The sequence below is a fragment of the Lagenorhynchus albirostris genome, chromosome 6 (genome assembly GCF_949774975.1).
Source record: "Lagenorhynchus albirostris chromosome 6, mLagAlb1.1, whole genome shotgun sequence".
Classification (NCBI taxonomy): Eukaryota; Metazoa; Chordata; class Mammalia; order Artiodactyla; family Delphinidae; genus Lagenorhynchus; species Lagenorhynchus albirostris.
Window position 1 is genome coordinate 71,368,093 of NC_083100.1, and position 22,213 is coordinate 71,390,305.

The 22,213-nt window shown below is 35.9% G+C and overlaps 1 protein-coding gene across 1 annotated transcript in view; it reads left to right on the forward strand.

Annotated features, from left to right (window-relative positions):
* Positions 1 to 14,311, forward strand: part of PLA2R1 (phospholipase A2 receptor 1) — a 121,834-nt gene extending 107,523 nt beyond the window's left edge. Inside the window, exons 24-29 of the mRNA XM_060152808.1 lie at positions 3,023 to 3,261; positions 4,866 to 5,034; positions 6,873 to 7,013; positions 8,864 to 8,980; positions 10,258 to 10,434; positions 13,151 to 14,311. Of these exons, the coding sequence (XP_060008791.1) occupies positions 3,023 to 3,261; positions 4,866 to 5,034; positions 6,873 to 7,013; positions 8,864 to 8,980; positions 10,258 to 10,434; positions 13,151 to 13,365 (1,058 nt within the window). The 3' untranslated portion in view covers positions 13,366 to 14,311. The remainder of the gene's footprint in view (positions 1 to 3,022; positions 3,262 to 4,865; positions 5,035 to 6,872; positions 7,014 to 8,863; positions 8,981 to 10,257; positions 10,435 to 13,150) is intronic.
* Positions 14,312 to 22,213: the final 7,902 nt, after the last annotated feature.

Here is a 22,213-nt window from a genome sequence, read left to right on the forward strand (position 1 = left end):
AGTGGGGTTCTAAGGACTCCAGAGACCACTTGAGTGATGACCAAGTTTATGCATCCATCTTGGTCAACAAGCAGGTCAATCCTGCTTGTTCTAGGATTATGTGTCTGTTCAGATATTTTAAAAAAGACACTGAAAATATGTTGGAAGAGAGTCAAGGAAATAAACCAACTCAATACTTACTCCTTTCTTGGAACCCTAAAATGGTCTCTGTGGCTAAATATGGCAAACAGCACGTTTCCAGATATCAGAACCCCCAATGACTTCTGGTATGAAATACCAAAGCTATAGTATTACAGGTAGCCAGTGGGGGCATGAACAATGTGAATACACTGTAAGTGACCTTGAGTAACAAAAATAAAAACAACAACAACAATAGCTCACATCTCATGCCTTTACTGAGTCCCAGGCTTCCCTAGAAGGCCATAATTTGTGTCTGGAGCTGTGTGGAATTCTAGGCAGCCTAGGCTACATATGCTTACTTGGAATATGAATTATACCTCTCAGTGTTGCATACATGTGAACTCTTTGATGATACTATGTATCAACCCATCCTCAGAAAAGCTGTTCCTGAGAAATCCTCTTTCCTAGTTCACAGTTATCACTTTAGCATGGTAGTGGTCAGGAACTGAAAGATACCAGATCAGCTATAGCAAGAGTATTATGAGAAGAGCAGAGTCTCGTCAGAAAAGAAATAACATCAATACGTCATTACTTGTACACTTATGATGCGCCTGGCACTGTGCCTTGCTTTTTATAAGTATTGTGTCATAAAGTCCTCCCGACACTTCTATGAAGTTGGTAAAAGTCTCCGCATTTTACAGATGAGGAACTTGAGGCTTAGGAAAAATAAGTAACACACTCAAGTTGTCTCAAATACAATGATTCTATTCTAGGACCTTGATGTTGACCTCTTCTTGAAATGTACTCTCTGACCACTTTCTCTCTTTGATATTTTTGGGACTAACAATGTTTATGTTCTTTTGGAGATAGTATAGAGCAGTGGTGGTGGAGTTCAAATCCCACCTGGGTTCCTATTCCACCTCTATAAATAAACTGTCAGTCAAGTTTCTTATCTTCTCTGAACCTTGATTTCTGCATCTGTAAAATGGAATAATAACTATCTCACAGACTCTACATATATACAATGCTTAGCAAGTTCCTAGCATGTGTTTAACAAACAATTGTTGCTTTTGTTATTATTGTTTCTATTATATTGTTATTCAACTACACAAGTTCTTGTAGTCTACGGTGAATATCCAAATTCTGACTCCTCTTCTTTGTGTGCCATGTGAGTATGTGTTTACATTGGGTTTCGAACCTAAAGTCTTTGATCTGCCTGAAAGAGTAAAGATATCTGAATAAAAAGAGAGACAAGGGCAAAGTCAAGACCCCCAGTTTTGAACTTGGTTTCCAGTGGATCTTTCTCAGGGCAGCAGATGGCAAAATCATAGTGCTCAAAATCACTTATGTTTTGAAACTTGATGAAATCAATAACATAGGGAGAAACTCATATATGTGAAAATACAGGGGCATGTCTTAGTGGGAAAAACCAGTTAAATTGGTATTTGGGTCACACATACAAAGAATTTCAGTTACTTTAATTTTAATAATTGTTATCATTTTTAAATGGCTACTTTGGTATTATGTTGGTTTTGTATAAATAACATTTAGTCTTGGTACATCAGCTGGCAAACAGACTTCTACAAAGAAAAACAGATGATGAAAGTGTGGTCCATCAAAATTTAATTGGTGAATAGATTAATTTTACTTTGGTTTTACAATATGTACTACTGCTATACTGAGGTAACAGTTTCAGGAAAAGTCAAAGCCTCACCCTGCCATTTTTATTTGGGAGAGTGTGACAAGAAGAGGAGAGGAGAGCAAGAAGCAGCATTTATTGAGTGCCTGCTGTGTTCCACACCCTACAGTAGGTGCTCTATGTGCATATCTCCTTGAATTTTACCCACACGCCTCTAACGAAGGCTTTAGTAATCTCTTACAGAGCAGAAATTTAAAGTTTAGAGAGATTAACTAATTTGGCCATTTAGGGTCAGGACTGCGATCGAGTCCCAGGTCTTTGGACCTATCCACCATGCTCCTTTTCAACCCCAAACGTGATAAAAACCAGTGTACAGAGAGAAATCCCAGCCACCTTGGATCAGACAGTTGAGAAATGCTTACCTTTTTTGTGTGTTTTAGGATGCCTAAACTCGGCCTAAAGATAGTACAGAACAAAAAGGCAAATGTACTTAGTAAAGAGGAAACATCTCTATGTAACACATGAGCTTGGCTCTCACTTGATCACAGCCACTCATTTATACAAAGCACCAATGATCATGTGTGGGAAAACCTTGTCTTTTAATTTATAAATCTTGACTCTGATAGGTGACATATTAATAGTAATGGTTTCTAAGAACTGTATGTATTTCTAAGCATTAACTTATTTTTTAACTTCTCTTTAGAAATTATACATGTTAGCATTAAACATGATAGCAACTATCATACAGTCCCAAAAGTTTAATAAAGTATTATATTTGAGAATATATATATATATATTTATATATATATATATATTTGAGAATATGCACTTGTAAATTGTGTTTGCAAAGCAGTGTTTGACTACATTATATATGTTAATATTCTGTTAGTAAGTATTAAGTTCTGCCAGCGGCATGCGTTAGGCTGAGTGTACCTAGTAGAAGTAAGCTTGCCTAAGGAGATCCTATCAGTTCCACCAAAAAGTGGTCAGTTTGACAAGGGATTGTCAAAACTGGGAAATCTAGAAATGATTCAATATATGTTTATATATATTTAAAACTCATTCATTAAATTTCCTAAGTGTTTTCATTCTTTAGTATCACCTATGCTTACAGGTATTGTCTTCAGTTTGAAATAGTCAATTCTGGGAAGAAAAACTCTGATGTTAACGACAGCATGGATCATTGTACAGGGATCCATGCTAAGCTTTGCCTCCCCCTTCTCATCCAGGTTCTACAAATAATTTTTATTGTTCTTTTTCTAGATACTTCTGGACACAGTATAAATACATCTGATATGTACCCAATCCCCAATACCTTAGAATACGGAAACAGAACTTACAAAATAATTAATGCAAATATGACTTGGTATACAGCACTAAAAACCTGCCTGATGCACGGAGCAGAGCTGGTCAGCATTACAGACCAGTACCACCAGTCTTTCCTCACTGTTATCCTCAACCGGCTAGGACATGCCCACTGGATTGGACTGTTCACTGAAGATGTAGGTGTCCTAAAATCCCTTGGACAATCCTTGCATAATTAAGTTTCATATCTACATCCTTAGTGATATAGCCACTGAAATCAGCACAGAAAAAAAAAAGCCATGAAATAACAGTAAATGTAACATTTAGGTAATTGGATTATACAATAACTACTGACCAACCTCATGAGCAGCATATAACTACAAAAGGTGTCCCTTTTTAGGGTAAACATCTACTTGCCTAATTTCTGGAAATTCATGCCCTTCAAAGCTTCTCTGAAGATGTTTGAAAAATTTCAGGATACTGACTTATATGTGCACTGGAATACATACTGAACTCAAGCACCTGCGTTTGGGTAATATGTTGCCTTTAAAGAATCCCCAAGAAAAATGAATCATGCTTCCTGCGTAGAAATCCGGTTATTAATTAATTCAGTACCCCTTGGAATTTAACATGTGCGTTATTTTCCCCCTCTAGGGAAATGGTTTGGAAAGTAATATTTTTAATTTTTTTTAAACAAAAGTATTACACACTCAAATAGCGAAAAGTAAATCTATTCTATCCTGACCTCTAGTTCTACTCCTCAAAGTTAATCACCGTAAACAGTTTCTTGTGTGTCATTTAGAAAGTTTCTGTGTATGCATATATATACACATGTAATGGATTAGTATGTATATTTTTTTAAGATATAAATGAGCTCATACTATAGATAATGTCCTTAAGCTTGCTTTTAATTTAATATACGTTGTTCAGCTTTCTATGTCAGCTCATAAAAATCTAATACATTCTTTGAGACAGCAGCATATATGGATATACCACAATTTATTAAATCATTCTCATGTGAATGGACATTTGGGTTCTTCCCAGTTTTCACAACTCCAAACAATGCACAACAAATATCCTTGTACAAGTAGGATAAATCCCCAGGAATGAAGTTGCTAAGTACCCTTTATAAATTTTAACAAAGGATGGTGCCAGATTGCCCTCTAAAATTTTGTGCCAATTTACATGCTAACAACAGTGTTGTTATATATACAATATATACAATATATACAATAGCACCTAGTTTTTTCACATCCTTGCCAACACTGGGTATGTCAAAATTTTAATCCTTGCCAGTAGGATAGGTGAAAGGATGGTATTTCATGGCTGTTTATTGTATTTTTGTATTACAGAATTTTTAACTTTATGTAGTCAATTTTGCTTTATGGCCTCTGGATTTTTTTATCAGACTCGGAAAGATTTTTCCCACGTCGAGAGTATAAAATATTTAGCCAAGTTTTCTTTAGCACTTTTATGTTTTCAATTATATGTATGAATCTTTGATCAATCTTAAATTTATTTTGGTGTAAAGAACAAGATATTGATTCAACTTTACTCTGACTGCTTACCAGGAAATTATGGTGGGAGGGAACCAAGGATTCCCCAAAACTAAAGAAGATATTGCTTATGGCAGATAGTCCTTTTTGTCAGGCCATTTCCACAAGCTGTCCTAGACTTCCTGAAATATAAGTCTAGATGTGGAAATATAAATCCATGCATGAAGTGAGAGCTGCTCAGACAGCATTGGGTGACGTTGCCAGCATTCATGGCAAGGAAATGATGGCTCAGTTTCCCTCCACAGAATGGTCTTAATTTTGACTGGTCAGATGGCACCAAATCCTCCTTCACTTTTTGGAAAGACGATGAGTCATCCTTCCTGGGTGACTGTGTTTTCGCTGACACCAGTGGACACTGGAGTAGCACAGCCTGTGAGTCATATCTGCAAGGAGCCATTTGTCATGTGCCCACAGGTAGGTTCAATTCTATTCAACTCAAGAAATACTGTGAACCTACTGTATGCAAGGCACTGTGCTAAGCAAGAGCTGTGAGGGAAAGTAGTAAGAAGTATCTGCCCTCGAGAAGTATTCGGTCTGGTAGGTGATGTACAAATAAGTGTTACATGAGGCAGGGCTATCAAATGATATAAGAGCCATAGCAAGTGCTGTGGGGGGTTAGCAAGAAAATGGACACATCAGATCCACTCGGGGAAAAGCAAAAAGCCTTCTTGAAGGACAGGACTGTGGAGATTGGTCTTGAAGAATGGGTGTGATCAGGAAATGATGGGACATGGAGAGGCATTCTGAGCAGAAAAGCTTGGGCAGACATGGGAGGAAGAAAGGACTGGGCATGTAGCTGAGCAAAGCTGGTGTTGAGATTTTCCTGCAGGGCAGGTTTTTGGTAAGAGAGAGGTAGGAAATCAGGTTAGAAACGTAGGTTAGGAGCATGTGTGGAGGACCTTGAATACCACTGAAGATTTATGTTTAAGTCAAAGATTAATAGGATTCTAGAGCATCATCACCATTATGGTAATAATATTTGTATTTATATTATATATGTATATATAAAACATGACAGTAATGATAATAGTATCTCATTACACTGAATGTTCACCTCGTCCAACCAGATGAGCATTATTTTAAAGATGAAACTTAAACTCAGAACATTAAATAGCTTCCTGAAGATCTCACAGATGTCTGTCAACAGCACCAGGAGCAGAAGCCAAGTTTCCTTGATCTCTGATGTGTTTATCCCATTAAATCAGGTCCCCTTTCCTTTGATTGCTATGGTGTACAAAAAGAAATTTCCTTAACACTAACTGGTTTCTTTTTAAATCTCTCATTTAGTAAGTGTGCATGTATTTACTTACTCTCTGGATACTATAAGTCAAATAGCACACATATTATGTAAGTTCAGCTCAAAACAATTCAGGACAAAAATATAAATGATAGCCTTATGTATTGGGAAAGCTAATTCTCCTTCTAAAACACCATGAAGTTATCCTTCTTTTTTTAATAACGCTACATTTATTGAGTGCTTAAGTGACAGGCACTAGCTCACCTAACTTCTTAAGTTGTAAGAAAGATGTTATTGTTAGCTCTCTTTTACGTGTGTGGGAGTGTGCGGAAGATAGGTAACATACCCACAGCCATGCACCTAGGATCTCAGTGTGGGTGCGTCTGACTCTCATGCTTGCCCTCTGAAACAAAGACTTCCCCCAATTCCCCTTAGTTATGTGTTGTGTTATGTTATGTCATGATATGATATGTTGTTATGATATGATTTCTTATGTTATGATATGTTGTGTTATGTCATGATATGTTATATATTATGTTATACTAATGTTATGTTATGTTATGATATGTTACTTTATTGAATGCTTTATTTTCTCTAAGTTGACTAGCAGGTAAGGATTTACTAAATCTTCAGCACTGAATGGAACACATTCTGTACATTTGGAAGTGTCTTTTACCAACTTCATTCAGCTGCCAGTATTTCTCTGAATCACTTCCCCCAGTTTTTCCAACCTTTAGGACACTAATTGTAAATATTAAAGATAACACCCAAACTAAACCTATGAAGCTATGCATTAATATACCCTGTTATGTGTAGGAAAAGATTATTTCTGCCAGACATGCTATAAGCCATTCCAGTTTTGTAATCATTTACATTAAACCCACTCTTTCAGAGTATTATCATGAAAATCTCATTACATATATTTATCTTGGTCTTTCATAGAATGTAATGCAATGTTTATCTCAGTAAGTGAACCCAGTCACCACCCTGAAATCATAACTCACTTTGTTCATAGAAACAAGACCATTTGGATACCCAGAGTTGTGCTCAGAAACATCTATTCCCTGGATAAAATTCAAAAGTAATTGCTACAGTTTTTCTACCGTCTTAGACAGTACGAGTTTTGAGGCTGCTCACGAATTTTGCAAAAAGGAAGGTAATTCTTTTGTTGTGGTAAAATGCTTTCAATGTGTTCCTTCTTGACATTTCAGTAAACAATGTAGTTTTCTTCATTTGTCTGATTATTTAGTGATTTTAGAGGCAACAAAAAGAATTGAAAAAGTAAATGTTATTGAATTTGCTTGTTTGGGGGATGGCTAAAATGTTCAATGTCCAGTATACAATTAAAAACCCAAGACAATATCTCAGGATACTGCACTTTCCCAAAAAAGTGTTCCCTTTGAATGAATTTGAATTATGAATCTTTAATGTTCCTGAAAATTAATATTCTATTCTTTAAGTACAAGCTTGTATCTTTTAATAAATGTCATACTACTTTTAAAATTCTAATCAAAAATTACTTATTAACAATGGAAACTTTCACTTTTCAAAGCCTGAGCTTTTTAATTTTTTTATTGAAGTATAGTTGATTTACAATGTGTTAGTTTCTGGTGTACAGCAAAGTGATTCAGATATGGATAGATAGATAGTTAGATATATAGCTATATATTCTTTTTCAGATTCCTTTCCATTATAGGATATTATAAGATATTGAATATAGTTCCCTGTGCAACACAGAAGGACCTTGTTGTTTATCTATTTTATACATAGTAGTATGTATCTGTTAATCCCAGGCTCCTATCTTATGCCTCCCCCAACTTTCCCCTTTGGTAACCATAAGTTTGTTTTCTATGTCTGTGAATCTGCTTCTGTTTTATAAATAAGTTCATTTGTTTCATGTTTTTAGATTCCACATATAAGTGATATCATATGATATTTGTCTTTTTCTGTCTGCCTTACTTCACTCAGTATGATAATCTCTAGGTCCATCCATGTTGCTGCAAATGGCATTATTTCATTCTTCTTTATGGCCAATATTCTATTGTGTATATATACCATATCTTCTTTATCCATTCATCTGTCGATGGACACTTTAGGTTGCTTCCATGTCTTGGCTATTGTAAATAGTGCTGCTATGAACGTTGGGGTGCCTGTATCTTTTCAAATTAAGAGTTTTCACCTTTTCTGGATATATGTCCAGGAATGGAATTGCAGGATCATATGGTAACTCTATTTTTCATTTTTTAAGGAACCTCCATACTGTTCTCCATAGTGGCTGCACAAATTCACATTCCCACCAACAGTGTAGGAGGGTTCCCTTTTCTCCACACCCTCTCCAGCATTTACTATTTGTAGACTTTTTGATGATGGCAATTCTGACTGGATAGCATCTCGATATTATTGAGATGATATCTCAGTATAATTTTGATTTGCATTTCTCTAATAATTAGCAATGTTGAGCATCTTTTCATGTGCCTGTTGGTCAGCTGTATGTCTTCTTCGGAGAAATGTCTAATTAGGTCTCCCGTCTATTTTTTGACTGGGTTGTGTTTTTTTTGATATTGAGCTATATGAGCCGTTTGTATATTTTGGAAACCAAGCCCTTGCTGGTCACACTGTTTCCAAATATTTTCTCCCATTCCATAGGCTGTCTTTTCGTTTTGTTTATGCAAAATTTATAAGTTTAATTAGGTCTCATTTGTTTACTTTTGCTTTTATCTCTTTTGCTTTGGGAGACTGACCTAAGAAGACATTGCTATGATTTATGTCAGAGAATATTTTCCCTACATTCTCTTCTAGGAGTTTTATGGTGTCATGTCTTATATTAAATCTTTAAACCATTTTGAGTTTATTTTTGTGTATGGTGTGTGAAGGAGTGTTCTAACTTCATTGATTTACATGCATTAAAGCCTGAGCTTTATGAATTATGGTATAGAAGACATTATTTTAATTGTATTTACATGTAAACACAAATAGTTATTCATTTGCTGTTTGTCTCTTTTATAGGATCTAATCTTTTAACAATCAAAGATGAAGCTGAAAATTCATTTCTCCTAGATCAGCTTTTAGCTTTCAGTTCTTCTGTCAAGATGGTTTGGCTGAATGCTCAATTTGATGGTGACAGTAAGTGACTGGGTAGAGAAGAGGAGAGGGCATAAATAAATACACAATGGTCAAGGTTGATGGAAATGGCATCTGCAAACCAGAAAACTTTCCTTGGATACATTGCTGTTTAAAAAAATATCATAAATCCTAAAGCCATTTCTTCCAAAGACATCATTGCTAACCCCTTTTATACGTTCTTGCCCTTTGAAATAATCCCAGAAAACCAAAAATGAAAACAAACAAGTTTATCTCATACTTAATCTTGCATTATGAAGATGCCTGGCTGGAACTTTGTGTTCACAGACTTAGTCATAGACACCAAACCATATTTACTTGAAAATACCCCAGGTTTCTAAATGTTATAAGAGCACAACAGAGTTATGGAAATATTTCAGTGATAAATAGTGCTAGTAGAACTGTTATTTGCTACTCATAAAAACCAGAGTTTGTAATCAGATGAGAGCATGCTATTCTTTTCTTTATGTAACTGATGGTTGTTGAAAGTACTTGTAAAGAAAATTACTTTAACTGGTATAGAGAACTTGTTACAGTGGTGTACCAAGGTAGAGGATGGGTCCATGCTGGCAAGGAAGAGTATTTCAATCACCGACATTGCTTAAAACTTCTAGCACAGGGTGATAATAAAAAGCTGACTGACTTATGCTTAGTTTTATTGTTTGTTTTAAATCCTTATCACCTACACATGGATGGATTCTACCACTGCCCCCACCCCTTGGTATACCACTGGCTTGCTTTTTAAAGAAGCTCATTGTACTCTGTGCTCATAAAGGACTGTTTGCAACTACTTGATTTCTAAGATATTCAATACACTGAAGTAATGAAGTTTTTTTTCTTTAAGCTTTTAAGTTCAAACTACAAATTTTATTATTCTATCTATAAATCTAATAAATTTTAAGGGGCACTTTACAACAAAAAAGAAGCTCACTGTAAAATTATTTTAGAAAGTTATCTACTTTGTAATGATATAGCTGTTAGGACTTTAAATGGTTTCTTTAAATTGTTTGTAATGACAGGGAATATTTCAAATTCAAACTGTTACATTAAGAAACATGATATCTTGAATGAACTAAATTAGAACAATATATCTAAAATAAAGAGAGTTGTTCACAAGGCAATTTCACTTATACCTACCTTTTGATGTTGAGTTCATGACTGTTAGTGCATCAGATAAGGAGAGAGTCTCATTAAATTTAGGGGCTGCTTTTTAAGGTTCATTCCAGACTTAGTATGTTTGATAACCATGCACATAATTCATGTTAGCATTTTTTCCACAGATGAAACCATAAAGTGGTTTGATGGAACTCTCGCAGACCAGTCAAACTGGGGTATTAGGAAGCCAGAGATGGACCACGTCAAACCCCATCTGTGTGTTGCCCTGAGGATTCCCGAAGGAGTGTGGCAGTTATCCTCATGTCAAGACAAAAAAGGATTTATATGTAAAATGGAAGCAGGTGGGTAAAGTTAGAAAGTAAATCTTCATTTTGCTTCTACCTTGACTAAAGTTGACCCACCTCCTTAGCACTTAAAGCTTTTAAAATCTAAGTATTCAGAGAGTATTCAGATAGATTCTAACATTGTCGTCTTGTTTTACATCAAACAAGTCGGAGAACATTTCAGCTCCTTCCTCTGATATGAAGGAAAAAAATCATTATAAATCAAATCAAAGACTATGACTTTCTTGTGTCACCCTAGCTGTTAACTTAATGGGCAAAAAAAGAAGTTCACCTCAAGCAAATAGAGCTGGGAATGTAAACCAGCAACCCTCATTCTGGCAGCTTCTACTCAGAATTTTAAGCTCCATCTTTGGTCCCAGGAAATATAATTCAGGTCTAGGTATCCTTGTTGTGGATAAGTAGATGCGATTCTCTACTGCAGGCCATAATATACTATAAAAGTCATATAACTTGATCTTGAGCTACATACTTAGGTTGTGGTGATTATAAATAATTTTAGAAATATAAGCCAGAAAATTCTAGTCCATTGCAAATAATAGAGCTTTCTAAGAGAAGACATTAACAAGGATCATTAACAGTGGGAAGGTGTTTATAGTAATCACAACAGTTTCTAGATGCAGGTATTAACAAAGAAGGAGGGATTGATATGGCCTGGGCTCCTGAAGACAACTTCATAGAGGGGATGAGTCTTTGGAATTGCAAAAGATAGTGAGAATAGAGGAGGGAAGGAATATTGGATAAAAGGTCCAGAATGACTAAAGGCAGAAATTGAGAATGAGCTTCTACTGGACCACGTTAGGTGGTGTTGGGAATAAAACCGTATTACTGTAGGATCCATCCACAGAAAGTGCTGGGCTAAAGAGCTGAACTCCATGGTGAAGGATGCAGGGGACACCTACATGCTCTAGAGACACCAACAGTGGAGTCACACCCATCTGATGTAAAGGGAGACGGTTGTAATTTGAGTGATAGAACTGGGAACAAAAAAGGGAAGGCGGAAATGGGAAAAGAGAATCATCAGGCTTTGGTGACTGATTAGATATTGGGAATTAGAGCAAAAACTGGTAGGTGTGGGAACCAAACTTTGAAGCTCTGAAAGTGTAGATATCAATTCTGTGTGGAAACCATGACTAACCTATTAGTGTGGCCAAGCAACCGCTAGCATTCGACTATCAAGAACAAATCAGAAACATCTTATGTCTCTTCAGGACTTTAAAGCTTCCTGTACTACATAAGACACCTCTTTTATCCTACACAGCAACTTTCCAAGGCAGTGAAGCAGATACAGTATTCCCATGTTACAGATGAGAAAAGTACTTGTCCAAACTGAGGCTACATGGAGAACTACACTCCACATTTTCTGATTCCATATGCCCCTTCTATACCTGCCCGCTGCCTCCATCCTGAGAATGAATACTCGTTTAACAGTCTTTCTTTAAAAAGTATCTTTACACATACACAATACTACATGTTTTCAATAATATTATGCAAAATTATACAATATTATTTTAAAATTGCAAAATCGAGGTTTTTTTTTTTTTTAAGTGTATTTTTGCTATTGGTAATGTTGACATTTCTTTTAAGAGTGAATGAGCATAAGCAGTGCACTAAGGCACTTCCTCCACTCACAAATCCTTTACTGCTCTGCCTCTGGGTCATTCCCTACATATTTCTCTGGATCTTTGCTTAGAGCAAAAATAGCAGAGTTCAAACTTTGATATAGAGTCTACTTGGAAAAGATACATTCTTACAGTAGAAAATCCTCAAACAGGAACCCTCTAACTTTTTGAATGGAGGAGCTATTATTCATTTCCCAAGATTCTTGAGATCTAAAAGGTGAGAAGGTCCTGATTATTTTAATCTTTGCAAAAAGCCAGGGAGGTTACCGTTGCTGGACCAACTCCACATCAGATCCCAACAAAACTGAGTTCCTTGCAGGCAGGGACTATATTTTACTCATATTTTTAATGCAGCACCGTGCTGAAACTGGATAGGGATTCTTCAGCTTAAAAAAAAAAAAGCAGTGTATGTGTTTGTGAGCACTAATAATGATTATTATAAATCAGGGGTCAGCAACCTTCTCTTTAAAGGACCAAATAGTAAATATTTCAGGCTGTAGGAGCCATATGGTTTCTGTCACACTGCCTTTGTAGCACAAAAGCAGCCATAGACAATAGAGACATTATTAGTGTGGCTGAGTTCTAATAAAACGTCATTTGTAAAAACAGGTGCCCAGATTTGATCCATGGACCATTATTTGCTGAGCCCTGCTATAAGCAATGACATAACTTTGCTGATTAAAAGGAAATTTTCATCTCAGTATTTTTTGTATTTGGTTTTAGATATTCACACAGTAAAGGAGGATCCAGGAAAATGTAGGTTTAGAACAGTAGTGAAAGTTTTGATTTTTCATAGAAATAATAAAATGGAAAGTAAAGGGCTTCCCTGGTGGCGCAGTGGTTGAGAGTCCGCCTGCTGATGCAGGGGACACGGGTTTGTGCCCCGGTCCGGGAGGATGCCACATGCTGCTGAGCGGCTGGGCCCGTGAGCCATGGCCGCTGAGCCTGCGCGTCTGGAGCCTGTGCTCCGCAACGGAAGAGGCCACAACGGTGAGAGGCCCGCATATCGCAAAAAAAAAAAAAAAAAAGTAACTATGTGACAGTATCTATCTTACTACTTGTCATTGAAGTTTTCTTTTTTCATCTTCTTTCAGGACCAAGTCACAGCATTATACCCCTTGCAGTAGCAGTGACACTGATAGTAATTCTGGCAATTTCCACACTTTCCTTCTGCATATACAAGCACAATAGTGGTATCTTCAGGAGACTTGCACAGTTTGGAAATCCTTACTATCCTGCAACCAACTTTAGTACAGTAAATTTAGAAGAAAATATTCTCATTTCTGATCTTGAGAAGAATGACCAATAATAATGAAGTGAGAGGATGCCACGGCCATGAGAATGAGTAAAGAAGAGTACTTTCCTTTACAGACCAGATGCCGCTCTAATGTGAATCGTGTCACCATTTTAATTATTCTTAAAATGATTACTGGTTTTGAATTGTAACCAAATCAGATAGGTGTTCATTTATTCATTTCCTCGAACTGTGATCTATTCTTTAAAAGGGGAGATTTTACAATGGCTATTCTTCAGAAAACAAAAACTATTAAAAGAAACTCCCAAATGAAAACTCTCAAACCAATGTGAATAATAGTTTTTGCATTACTATGCTTCTACCAAAAATTTTTGGGAATTTTAAAACTAATCTGATATCTATTCAGACATTTGCCAATACTCATTCCATTAAAAGAGAGAGGCAGAGAAAAGCAAAACAAATTTTAAAGTCCTACACTTGTATAAGAGAGGAAAAAAGAAAAGGCTTTTGAGAGGTTTCTTGTTTGTTTTTTAATTTGATCAGTTTAACAGCAGGGTTTGGAAAACACTAATTTCTAAGCTTAAAACTCACAGGTTCTGGGCTCTATACTAGTATTTAGGGTGACATTCATTTTTATTAGTTCTGACTTCTCAAACTAAAGGAGAAGAAAAATAACCTTTCTTTAAGTAGTAAAAATCTTGGTTAGCAGCACAATTTCATAAGCAACCATGCAATGTGGCCTAAAATCATCAATTACTAAATGATGACAAAGTTGGATAGTTAAAAAATCTTATAGATAAGCTCAGAGGGACTTATTGTTATCCTAATACTGTTAAAATTCACAAGCTTTATCAAAGACTAAAGGTATAAAATGTATATATACCACTTCTAATAACCAAAAGATATAAATAACTTGAATTTAAAGGGGAAAAATGAAAGATGTGAATTACAGTTTCATCAGAACAATACAAGTACTAAATAAATTACTCTTCAGCAGTAATCTAGATACCTTTGCTATATAAAGGAGTTTATTTGGGGAGTTCTATTGAGTAAACTAGGGTTTGGGGGAATCGACTCCATTTGCATTGGGCTAGTTCATGCAGTCAGGAAAAAATGATTAAAAGTATGATACTATCCATAAATTAAAACTCACAGATTTGATCTTCCTTCATTAATTTCTTATAAGGTAAAAGGACTTCATAATCAATGTTCAAAAGTTTACTCATTGCGTAAATGTTTACTGAGTTCCTGTTAAGAACCAAGAGCCATTCTAGAAATTGGAGGTATTGGGGCGAGCACTTATTTTTGAATGAAGGAAAACCTACAGTAAACCAGTAAAGAAATGCATAAGAAGAAAATATCAGGTGGTCATGAAAATTAAGTAAGGTTCTGTGATAGAGAGAAACTGGGGGAGTCTCCCTAGAGTGTGCATTTTAGTTATTACAACCAGCTGCCTCAAAACTGGTGACAAGTAGTCACAAGATGGAGCTTGGGAGAAAGTATGAATAAGTTTCTGAGTGGAAAACTATCATCATTAGAAATACGATTTGAAGAACGTGTCCTAAGAATGAAGTCCTTGCAGCCTGAAACAGTTAATACAGCTTCCAAAAGCAGCTCTTTGCTACTGCTGTGCAGTTTACACACTGAGACAATCTACTTCCATAATTTTGTTTGTTTGGGGACTTTATTTTTTTTTAAGATATTACATTATGTGACAGTTGTATATTTATAACTCAAAGGAAACATTGGCTTGGACTAACCAGATGTTATAAAAGCTCAATTTAATAATCTGTCAAGTGAAATTAAAGTTCTGTTCTTTTTAGTGGACTTGGTAAAAACTGCTAATCAATTATCCTTCCAGTCAAGGTATATTGAAGTTGAGTAGTCAGTCACACATAAAAATTTGACAAAGTATGTCATTAGTAAAGTGGTTCTGCAGGAAAAAAAAAAAAACTGTATTGTCAGTGCTCTGTACTTTGATATTTAGTATTGAACCACATCCTAATGGACAGATCACGTGCTGCTTCCCATTACTGAAATTTCAGAAATACGAATTACTGAAATACTCTGTTTTATTCACATACGTGCACTTTTAAAAACTTTCTTCCACAACTATTTTTAATCTGAGCTAGATTTCATGCTATACATGAAAAGAAAAAAGTAATAGGGTCACAAACTCATTCACACGTAATTAATGTGCCCCCTCCAGAAAACAGTCAATTATTTTCTATAACTCTGAGTAATAGGAAATCTTGGATTTTTCCAACTGAAGGTATATTGGGCTCTTCCAATTCCAACAGTCTTCTTTCAGTTTAAATGTTTCTTCTATTGAAAGTTCCATTCCCTATCAAGGGTGCATTACATGGTCTCACTAGATAAACATTCAGTCTTCCGGAGTTTCCATTCCCTCCTCAAAATGGTGGTTGGATGTATGAGAACCTGTTGTGTCCTTGTGGTACTGTGGGGAGTAAGTGATAACTGACTGTGTCTGTGTTATCTGGTGTCCACTGATGGTAGCTGTCTGGCCCACACCTGGGAATTCTACTGGCGTCTCTATGAAGTCTGTATTTGGTGTAACCTGTAGTCTAGTCTCTTTGGACTGGCCCCATCCTGGCTTTCCCTGGCATTGCCTTATCCCTGGCTGTGACTCCCATTCAGTTCCGTACCTGGACATTACAGTTCTTGGCAATAAGGCCATGTCACCTCTGCAGCACTATCAGTTACTCCCTTGGTCAGGGGAGGCTTGATACTGGACCAAACAATCCCAAAATCTCATTGGCTTAACACAGCAAAGGTTTATTTTTCATCCACACTAACATGGGGTTGCAGGAAGACTTCAGTTATTCATTGGTCCAGGCTCCTCCTAAATAGTAGGTCCTCCATCTCCTAAGGCCTTGGTTGCCTCAGTGGGTCCCCTACCTCTGCCTGACAGAAGAAGTTAGAGATCTATCTTCGATTAATTATGTAGCTTCCATGGGCTATTGAAATACATTCTCTAAGTTAACAGTCTTTAAATTGAGAATATGTACCCTGTGGATACATAAAGACTTCCAAGGGATACAGGGCCATGGATATATATATATATATATATATATTTTTTTTTTAGCAGTACGCGGGCCTCTCACTGCTGTGGCCTCTCCCATTGCGGAGCACAGGCTCTGGACGCGCAGGCTCAGCGGCCATGGCTCACGGGCCCAGCCGCTCCGCGGCATGTGGGATCTTCCCGGACTGGGGCACGAACCTGTGTCCCCTGCATCGGCAGGCGCACTCCCAACCACTGCGCCACCAGGGAAGCCCCAATATTTTTAAGGAGCTCAGTTTCCAGACTCATTAACCTTTATATATATTCTTTCTTAGAATTGACTTGCCTGAGATCAAGGTGTCATGCTGGTTCTTCTTTCCCACCTCTTTTTGCAGAAATGTCCTTTTTTACCTCAAAAAAAAAAAAAAAAAAAAAGACATGTCTTTTACTCCAAATATTATGATGATGCCTTCTCTTGGTAAAATCCTCCATGGCACCAGACAAAGACAAAATTTCAAAATAATGATGTCAGTGAAATTTCTCACGTAAATTCTCACGTCTTCCTCTGTTTTCATACATTTTTCTGTTAAGGATGAAGTGGTGGATTAGAAAAGGGTTATTTTGCCCCATGTTAGGATAGTCTAAATATGCATTGTGTATGTGTGTGTGTGTGTGTATATATATATATATATATAAACTGCAGGAAAGATAACTGCCTTCCTTTGAGACTTTATCTCATCCAGCCCCTGTCTATTATGAGAGACTATTTCTGGAGAGAAAATCTAGGGAAAGCAAAGTAAAGACAGTGCAGCTATTGATAAGACCCTGAGGTGTTACCTTATCTGGGCTAAGAGCTCATGGCAAGACTTTGCGCTTTATTTATCTTAGATTTCTAACTGAGCTTTGGGGATGAGTATTATCATGCTTATTTGAATTGCAAAATGAAATCAGACTTTTTTTGAACATTGTCTTATTTGGATCATTTCTTTGACAATGAAGATTGGCTTTACCAATTAAGTTTTATGATGAACATTTTCATTCAATTGGATGAATTATATGTGCAACTCCAGTGTTCTGATTAAAACATGTATTCATATAAAGACATTTTAATAGAAAAGTAGTATCAACAAAAGTATGATGAAATTAACAATATTTTATTTTTCCAAACCTTACTTTGTATGCCAGGTAAAGCAAAGTGCCCGTAAGTGAAAGAGTAACAGGCAAAATTGATAGTCATTTTTAAAAGGAGTAGAGAACTCAAGTTTCTGGGTCTAGAAACACAACATGGCACTTCCGCTCACATATCATTGGCCAGAGTTATTCACAGGGTCCATCCTAACTGCAAGGAAGTCTGGGAGGTCTCCCAGTGTGCTCAGGAAGGAGAGGATAATGGACGACAGTGAGCACCAGCAATCTCTGCCAGATTTTCTCAGCACATATAGTTACAAAAGAAAGGGAGTGCGGGAATAGAATTCATGCTGCATCCTGGCTCATCCTAGCAATTTTTAATTAATATTAATTACTTTCTTCTATGATACATCCATTTCATTAAGAGATGCATTACCTATAACATTTTAGTTTTATATATACTGATTATTTATTAAGCATTGTAATATATTCATGTTGGTCTGATCAACTGTGTGCTGATAGTAATTGAAATGGCAACTCAATACAGAAGAAAATGTATAACACTGCCTATGTTCACAGGGAAATTTTTAAAAATAATTTTAACTTATATACATATTTTACTACAGGCAAATATGGCAAGGAAATGAATAAAATAGTTTCAAGAATAAAAATATTAGGATAAAATTCTGTGTGGAGATTAGAATGGAAATACAAGACTAAACAGAAAAAGAAACAAGAATCTCTGACTGCTAAGAGCTTGTTTCTGTGTGTTTCTATCTTTAAATAGACTATGATAGAATTCAAATTATCATGGTATCACCAATCAAAAGAAAGAGAGCTCCTCGGTGAAGTGGTTGATTCCAGATCTGGGGCAGGAAAAATACAAGATGAAACTGAAATATCTTGTGATGCTAGAAAGTAAGGAAATGCTTACAAAAAGATGGGGTCATGTCCAAAGGACATAGGACTAACCTGAAGGAGTCTCCAATGGCCAAAACTGGAACGCTTTGAGAAACAAAATAAAAATAGTACTGGATTTTAAGCATAGAATAAATATCTATGAATCCATATTAATGTAAATAAATAAATGAATGAATAAATAAGTAAATCGGGGAGGAGCAACAGTTCTTTTCTACAGAAGAATCCCAATTAAAAATGTAGAAGGAATGAGAGAAAAATCACCATTAGGAAAACACAACAGTAATCATTGTTACAGGCAAGATCCACCAGTGGGTGCTAAAATTCGTGGATGAACGTTGAAGGAGAAACGGGAAATGTTCATAGCTTTAAAATAGTGCCTCCCAAATAGTCATTAATTACAACTGGAAAGTACTAACTTTACAGTGGAGAAAACTCTTTAATCGTGTAATCAAGGTTAACTTAAGCAGTAATAAGCCACATCAGTATCATGTATCCTCTAGAATGATGCCCTGAGAAGGGCACACGACTTTTTTGGTATCCACCACAAAATAATGTATAATCCCAATTTAACAATAAAAAAATCAGACAAATCCGAATCGATGAACATTACACAAAATAATTGATGACTTCATAAGTGTCCAGGTCATGAAAGATAAGGAAAGATTGAGGAAATGTCACAGATTGGAGGAGAATAAGGAGCCATGACAACTAAATGCAAGGTAGAATCCTGGATTGGATCCTGGAATGGAAAATGCACATAATGGAAAAATGTGAAATTAAAATCTATAGTTAGTGGTACTGTATCAGTATTAATTTCTTAGTTTTAATGATTGTACTACGTTTATATATGTACCATTAGAGGAAGTTGGGTGAATGGTGTATAGGAATTCTCTGTACCGTGTTGGCAAATTTTCTGTAAATCTAAAATTATTTCAAAATAAAAAGTTAAAAATCTGCTATGATATTAGATTCCACTGGATATATTGAAAGGGTGACATGACGTGTTTACTTTTAAATGTTATTATAATTTGATGAAAATTGCATCCTAATTATAAAAAATTTTAGATGTCAAATTAGAAAGGCAGGAAGCGATATACATTTTTTTTCAAAATTCTTTTAGGAAGTATGCAAGCAAAAATGTTTGAGGACTACTGCTGTATGACATTCTTTTCTCCTGCCCCAAATGAGAAGGAAGAAATCCCAACTTTTCTTCAATCCGTCTATAACAGCTCACCCGGTGGAGGATTTGGACAAACATAGGTCTTGTCAGCCACGGTTACTTCTATTTGCTTTCTGGCCTCTACGTTCTTCTTTTATTTCACCTCCATAGTGTCTTATCAGCACTTCTAATTCTCTCACTTGTGCTTATCCACTACAACCTAATGGCTTAGTCTTCATGGTAGACAAAGTACAGAAGGGGAAAAAAACAAAACTTGCTTAGTTTTCTCTTTGTTCTTCGGGAACGAGCATTGGGAGGTATTTCAAAATGTTACATCCAACAAAATTCTTATTGCCAACATTTATAAGAAACTTTGTGGTGATTATTACTATATATGGTTGGAATCTTTATTCCCTCTTCCTCCACCCCTCAAAACAACGATAAAGAGCAGCAATTGGCAGGGCCAAGTCCAGCCTGCTGCCTGTCTTTGTAAATAAAGTTATTGGAACACAGCCATCCTCATTCATTCACTTATTGTGTATGATCACTTCTAGGCTACAACAGCAGAGTTGAGTGGTTACAACATTGATAAGCAATTCTGATCAGTAAACATTTATTGAGAGCCTACAGTGGCCCAGAGAGGGCCCTAGGTTCTGGAGGTGGCAGTATGAACAAAACCCCATCTCTGTGCTCATGAGGTCTCAGAGGAAGAGCAATATGTAAATAATAAGTGTAATATAATGCAATACAAATATAAACAAGATGAAAAGAATCAGAAAAAAAGGGTACTGATTAATTCTGTCAGGTAGAGAAAGAAGCTTGACAGAGAGAGTAGTGCCTATTAAATAGTAGAAAATTTTAGATAAAACAGATTTCTTTGATATCTTTTTGAGTTAGAAAGAAAGTTTTTAGTTTTGGGCCAATAATGAAGAAAAGATGTACCGAATTTGCATACACTTAACTTTTGAATCCTCAGAAAAAAGACAATCACAAGAATGGCAAACATTATTACCTTTGAACTAGGGCTAAATCTATTTAAAGCCAACTTGTTTATAGTTCTTCCTAGTTATTACTGGAGTGGAATGGAAAGGGTGAGTAAATCTGCATTGCTGATCATACCATGGCATTATTATTTACTTCCATAAACAATTTCAGTTTAAAAGTCTATATTATATCACGTGTTATATGAGCAACATAACTAACACACATTACGGCTCTCTTAATTCTTAGGCATAAAAATATTGGCTTATATTGAAAAAAACTAAAGGTTTTATAATTGAACATTAGAAATAAACACTTAAAAGTTATATCTATTTTAGAAACATTGACTTAGCTGTTCATGGTTCTCTAAAGATGAAACTTTTGGTACCTTGGATTACTTACAAGAATTTACAGCGTTCAGAATCTTATCTCTGATGTTTACAACTCAGTATAAAATGACCGAAAACTCGGATTTGTTCACTTTTATGTTGTAAAATTTGAAGTACAATAGTGTATGCACTTTTTAAAATTCAGTTATAATATTCAGGCTTATATAAAAGGTTAATATTTTAGGTGTACTTATAAATATGTTGAACCATGTTTTATTTCTTAAGTCAATTCCATTAGTACTGTTGCAATTTTAAAGTTTTTTAGAGAAAAATAACAGTGTGCCTAAATCTAAAATGCTAGATAAAAAAAGTGAAAATCTGCATGTGTTTATAAAGCCTAATGAAGAATTCTAATGGCAAAAGAAAATCTGTAACCAAAGCCACAAAATGAGTACTATGTATACCAGTGACCTTCTTTACTCAGAGTTAATTAACACAAGCACTTGCTTCTTGCAGAGCACTTTGCTGTAATTTAGGACAAATTAAGGGAAAAAATCATTCAAGTGCTGTTTTCTTCACACCATGAAGTGAGCACGATGGGCCAAAGTTTACTCATTTAAAATATTGTCATCCTTTTCTTGTAATTATGAGTAGCAATACCTTTTTTTTTTTTGAAAAAACAAAAAACAGACATCCTGATCTGTGCCATTTTCAATTTTTTCCCAGGCTTCTATTTAATAATGGAAATTGATTTTTAAAACTAATATAAAATGCCGTTTTCCGTTTCTCATTTCTCCTAAGTCTCTCATTTACATTAAATTCAAGCATTATATATTATCCTGGGTATTTTCCAAATATTCTGAATTTAATATGGCAAATTATTAAAGGAACTTTTCCATATTTTTCTGCCCCTCCTCCAACCCTGAAATTGCGACTTTATTACTGTTTCTGTCCGGTAGTTTATTAATTAACCCGAGCTCCTTCAGTCCCAACTTATGAGGTCATGTCCCCAGGAGGTTGTTTAAACTTTACTCTTCACCTTCTCTGATAGTGGAGCTTTGCAGGAGCTGGAAACCCAACTCAAAAGATGTAGGAATCAGCAGGAGTCTTACCTCTATAGAGTTTGGTTAGAGGGGAAGACCCAGAACAGAAGGCAGAATCAGGAAAAACTCACTGGAAGGATTAGGGAGGAATGGGAACTTAACAGGGGTGTTACCTCATGTGTCACCAAAAGCTTTGGCATTCCTGATTAAAAATTTGATTCTGTGGAGACTGAGAAATTTGTTCAAGATTGAGCATCCCTGAACAGATGCAGTGTTTACCCAAGCCATCAGTACCAGTACTTGCAGTCTTCAAGCAAGG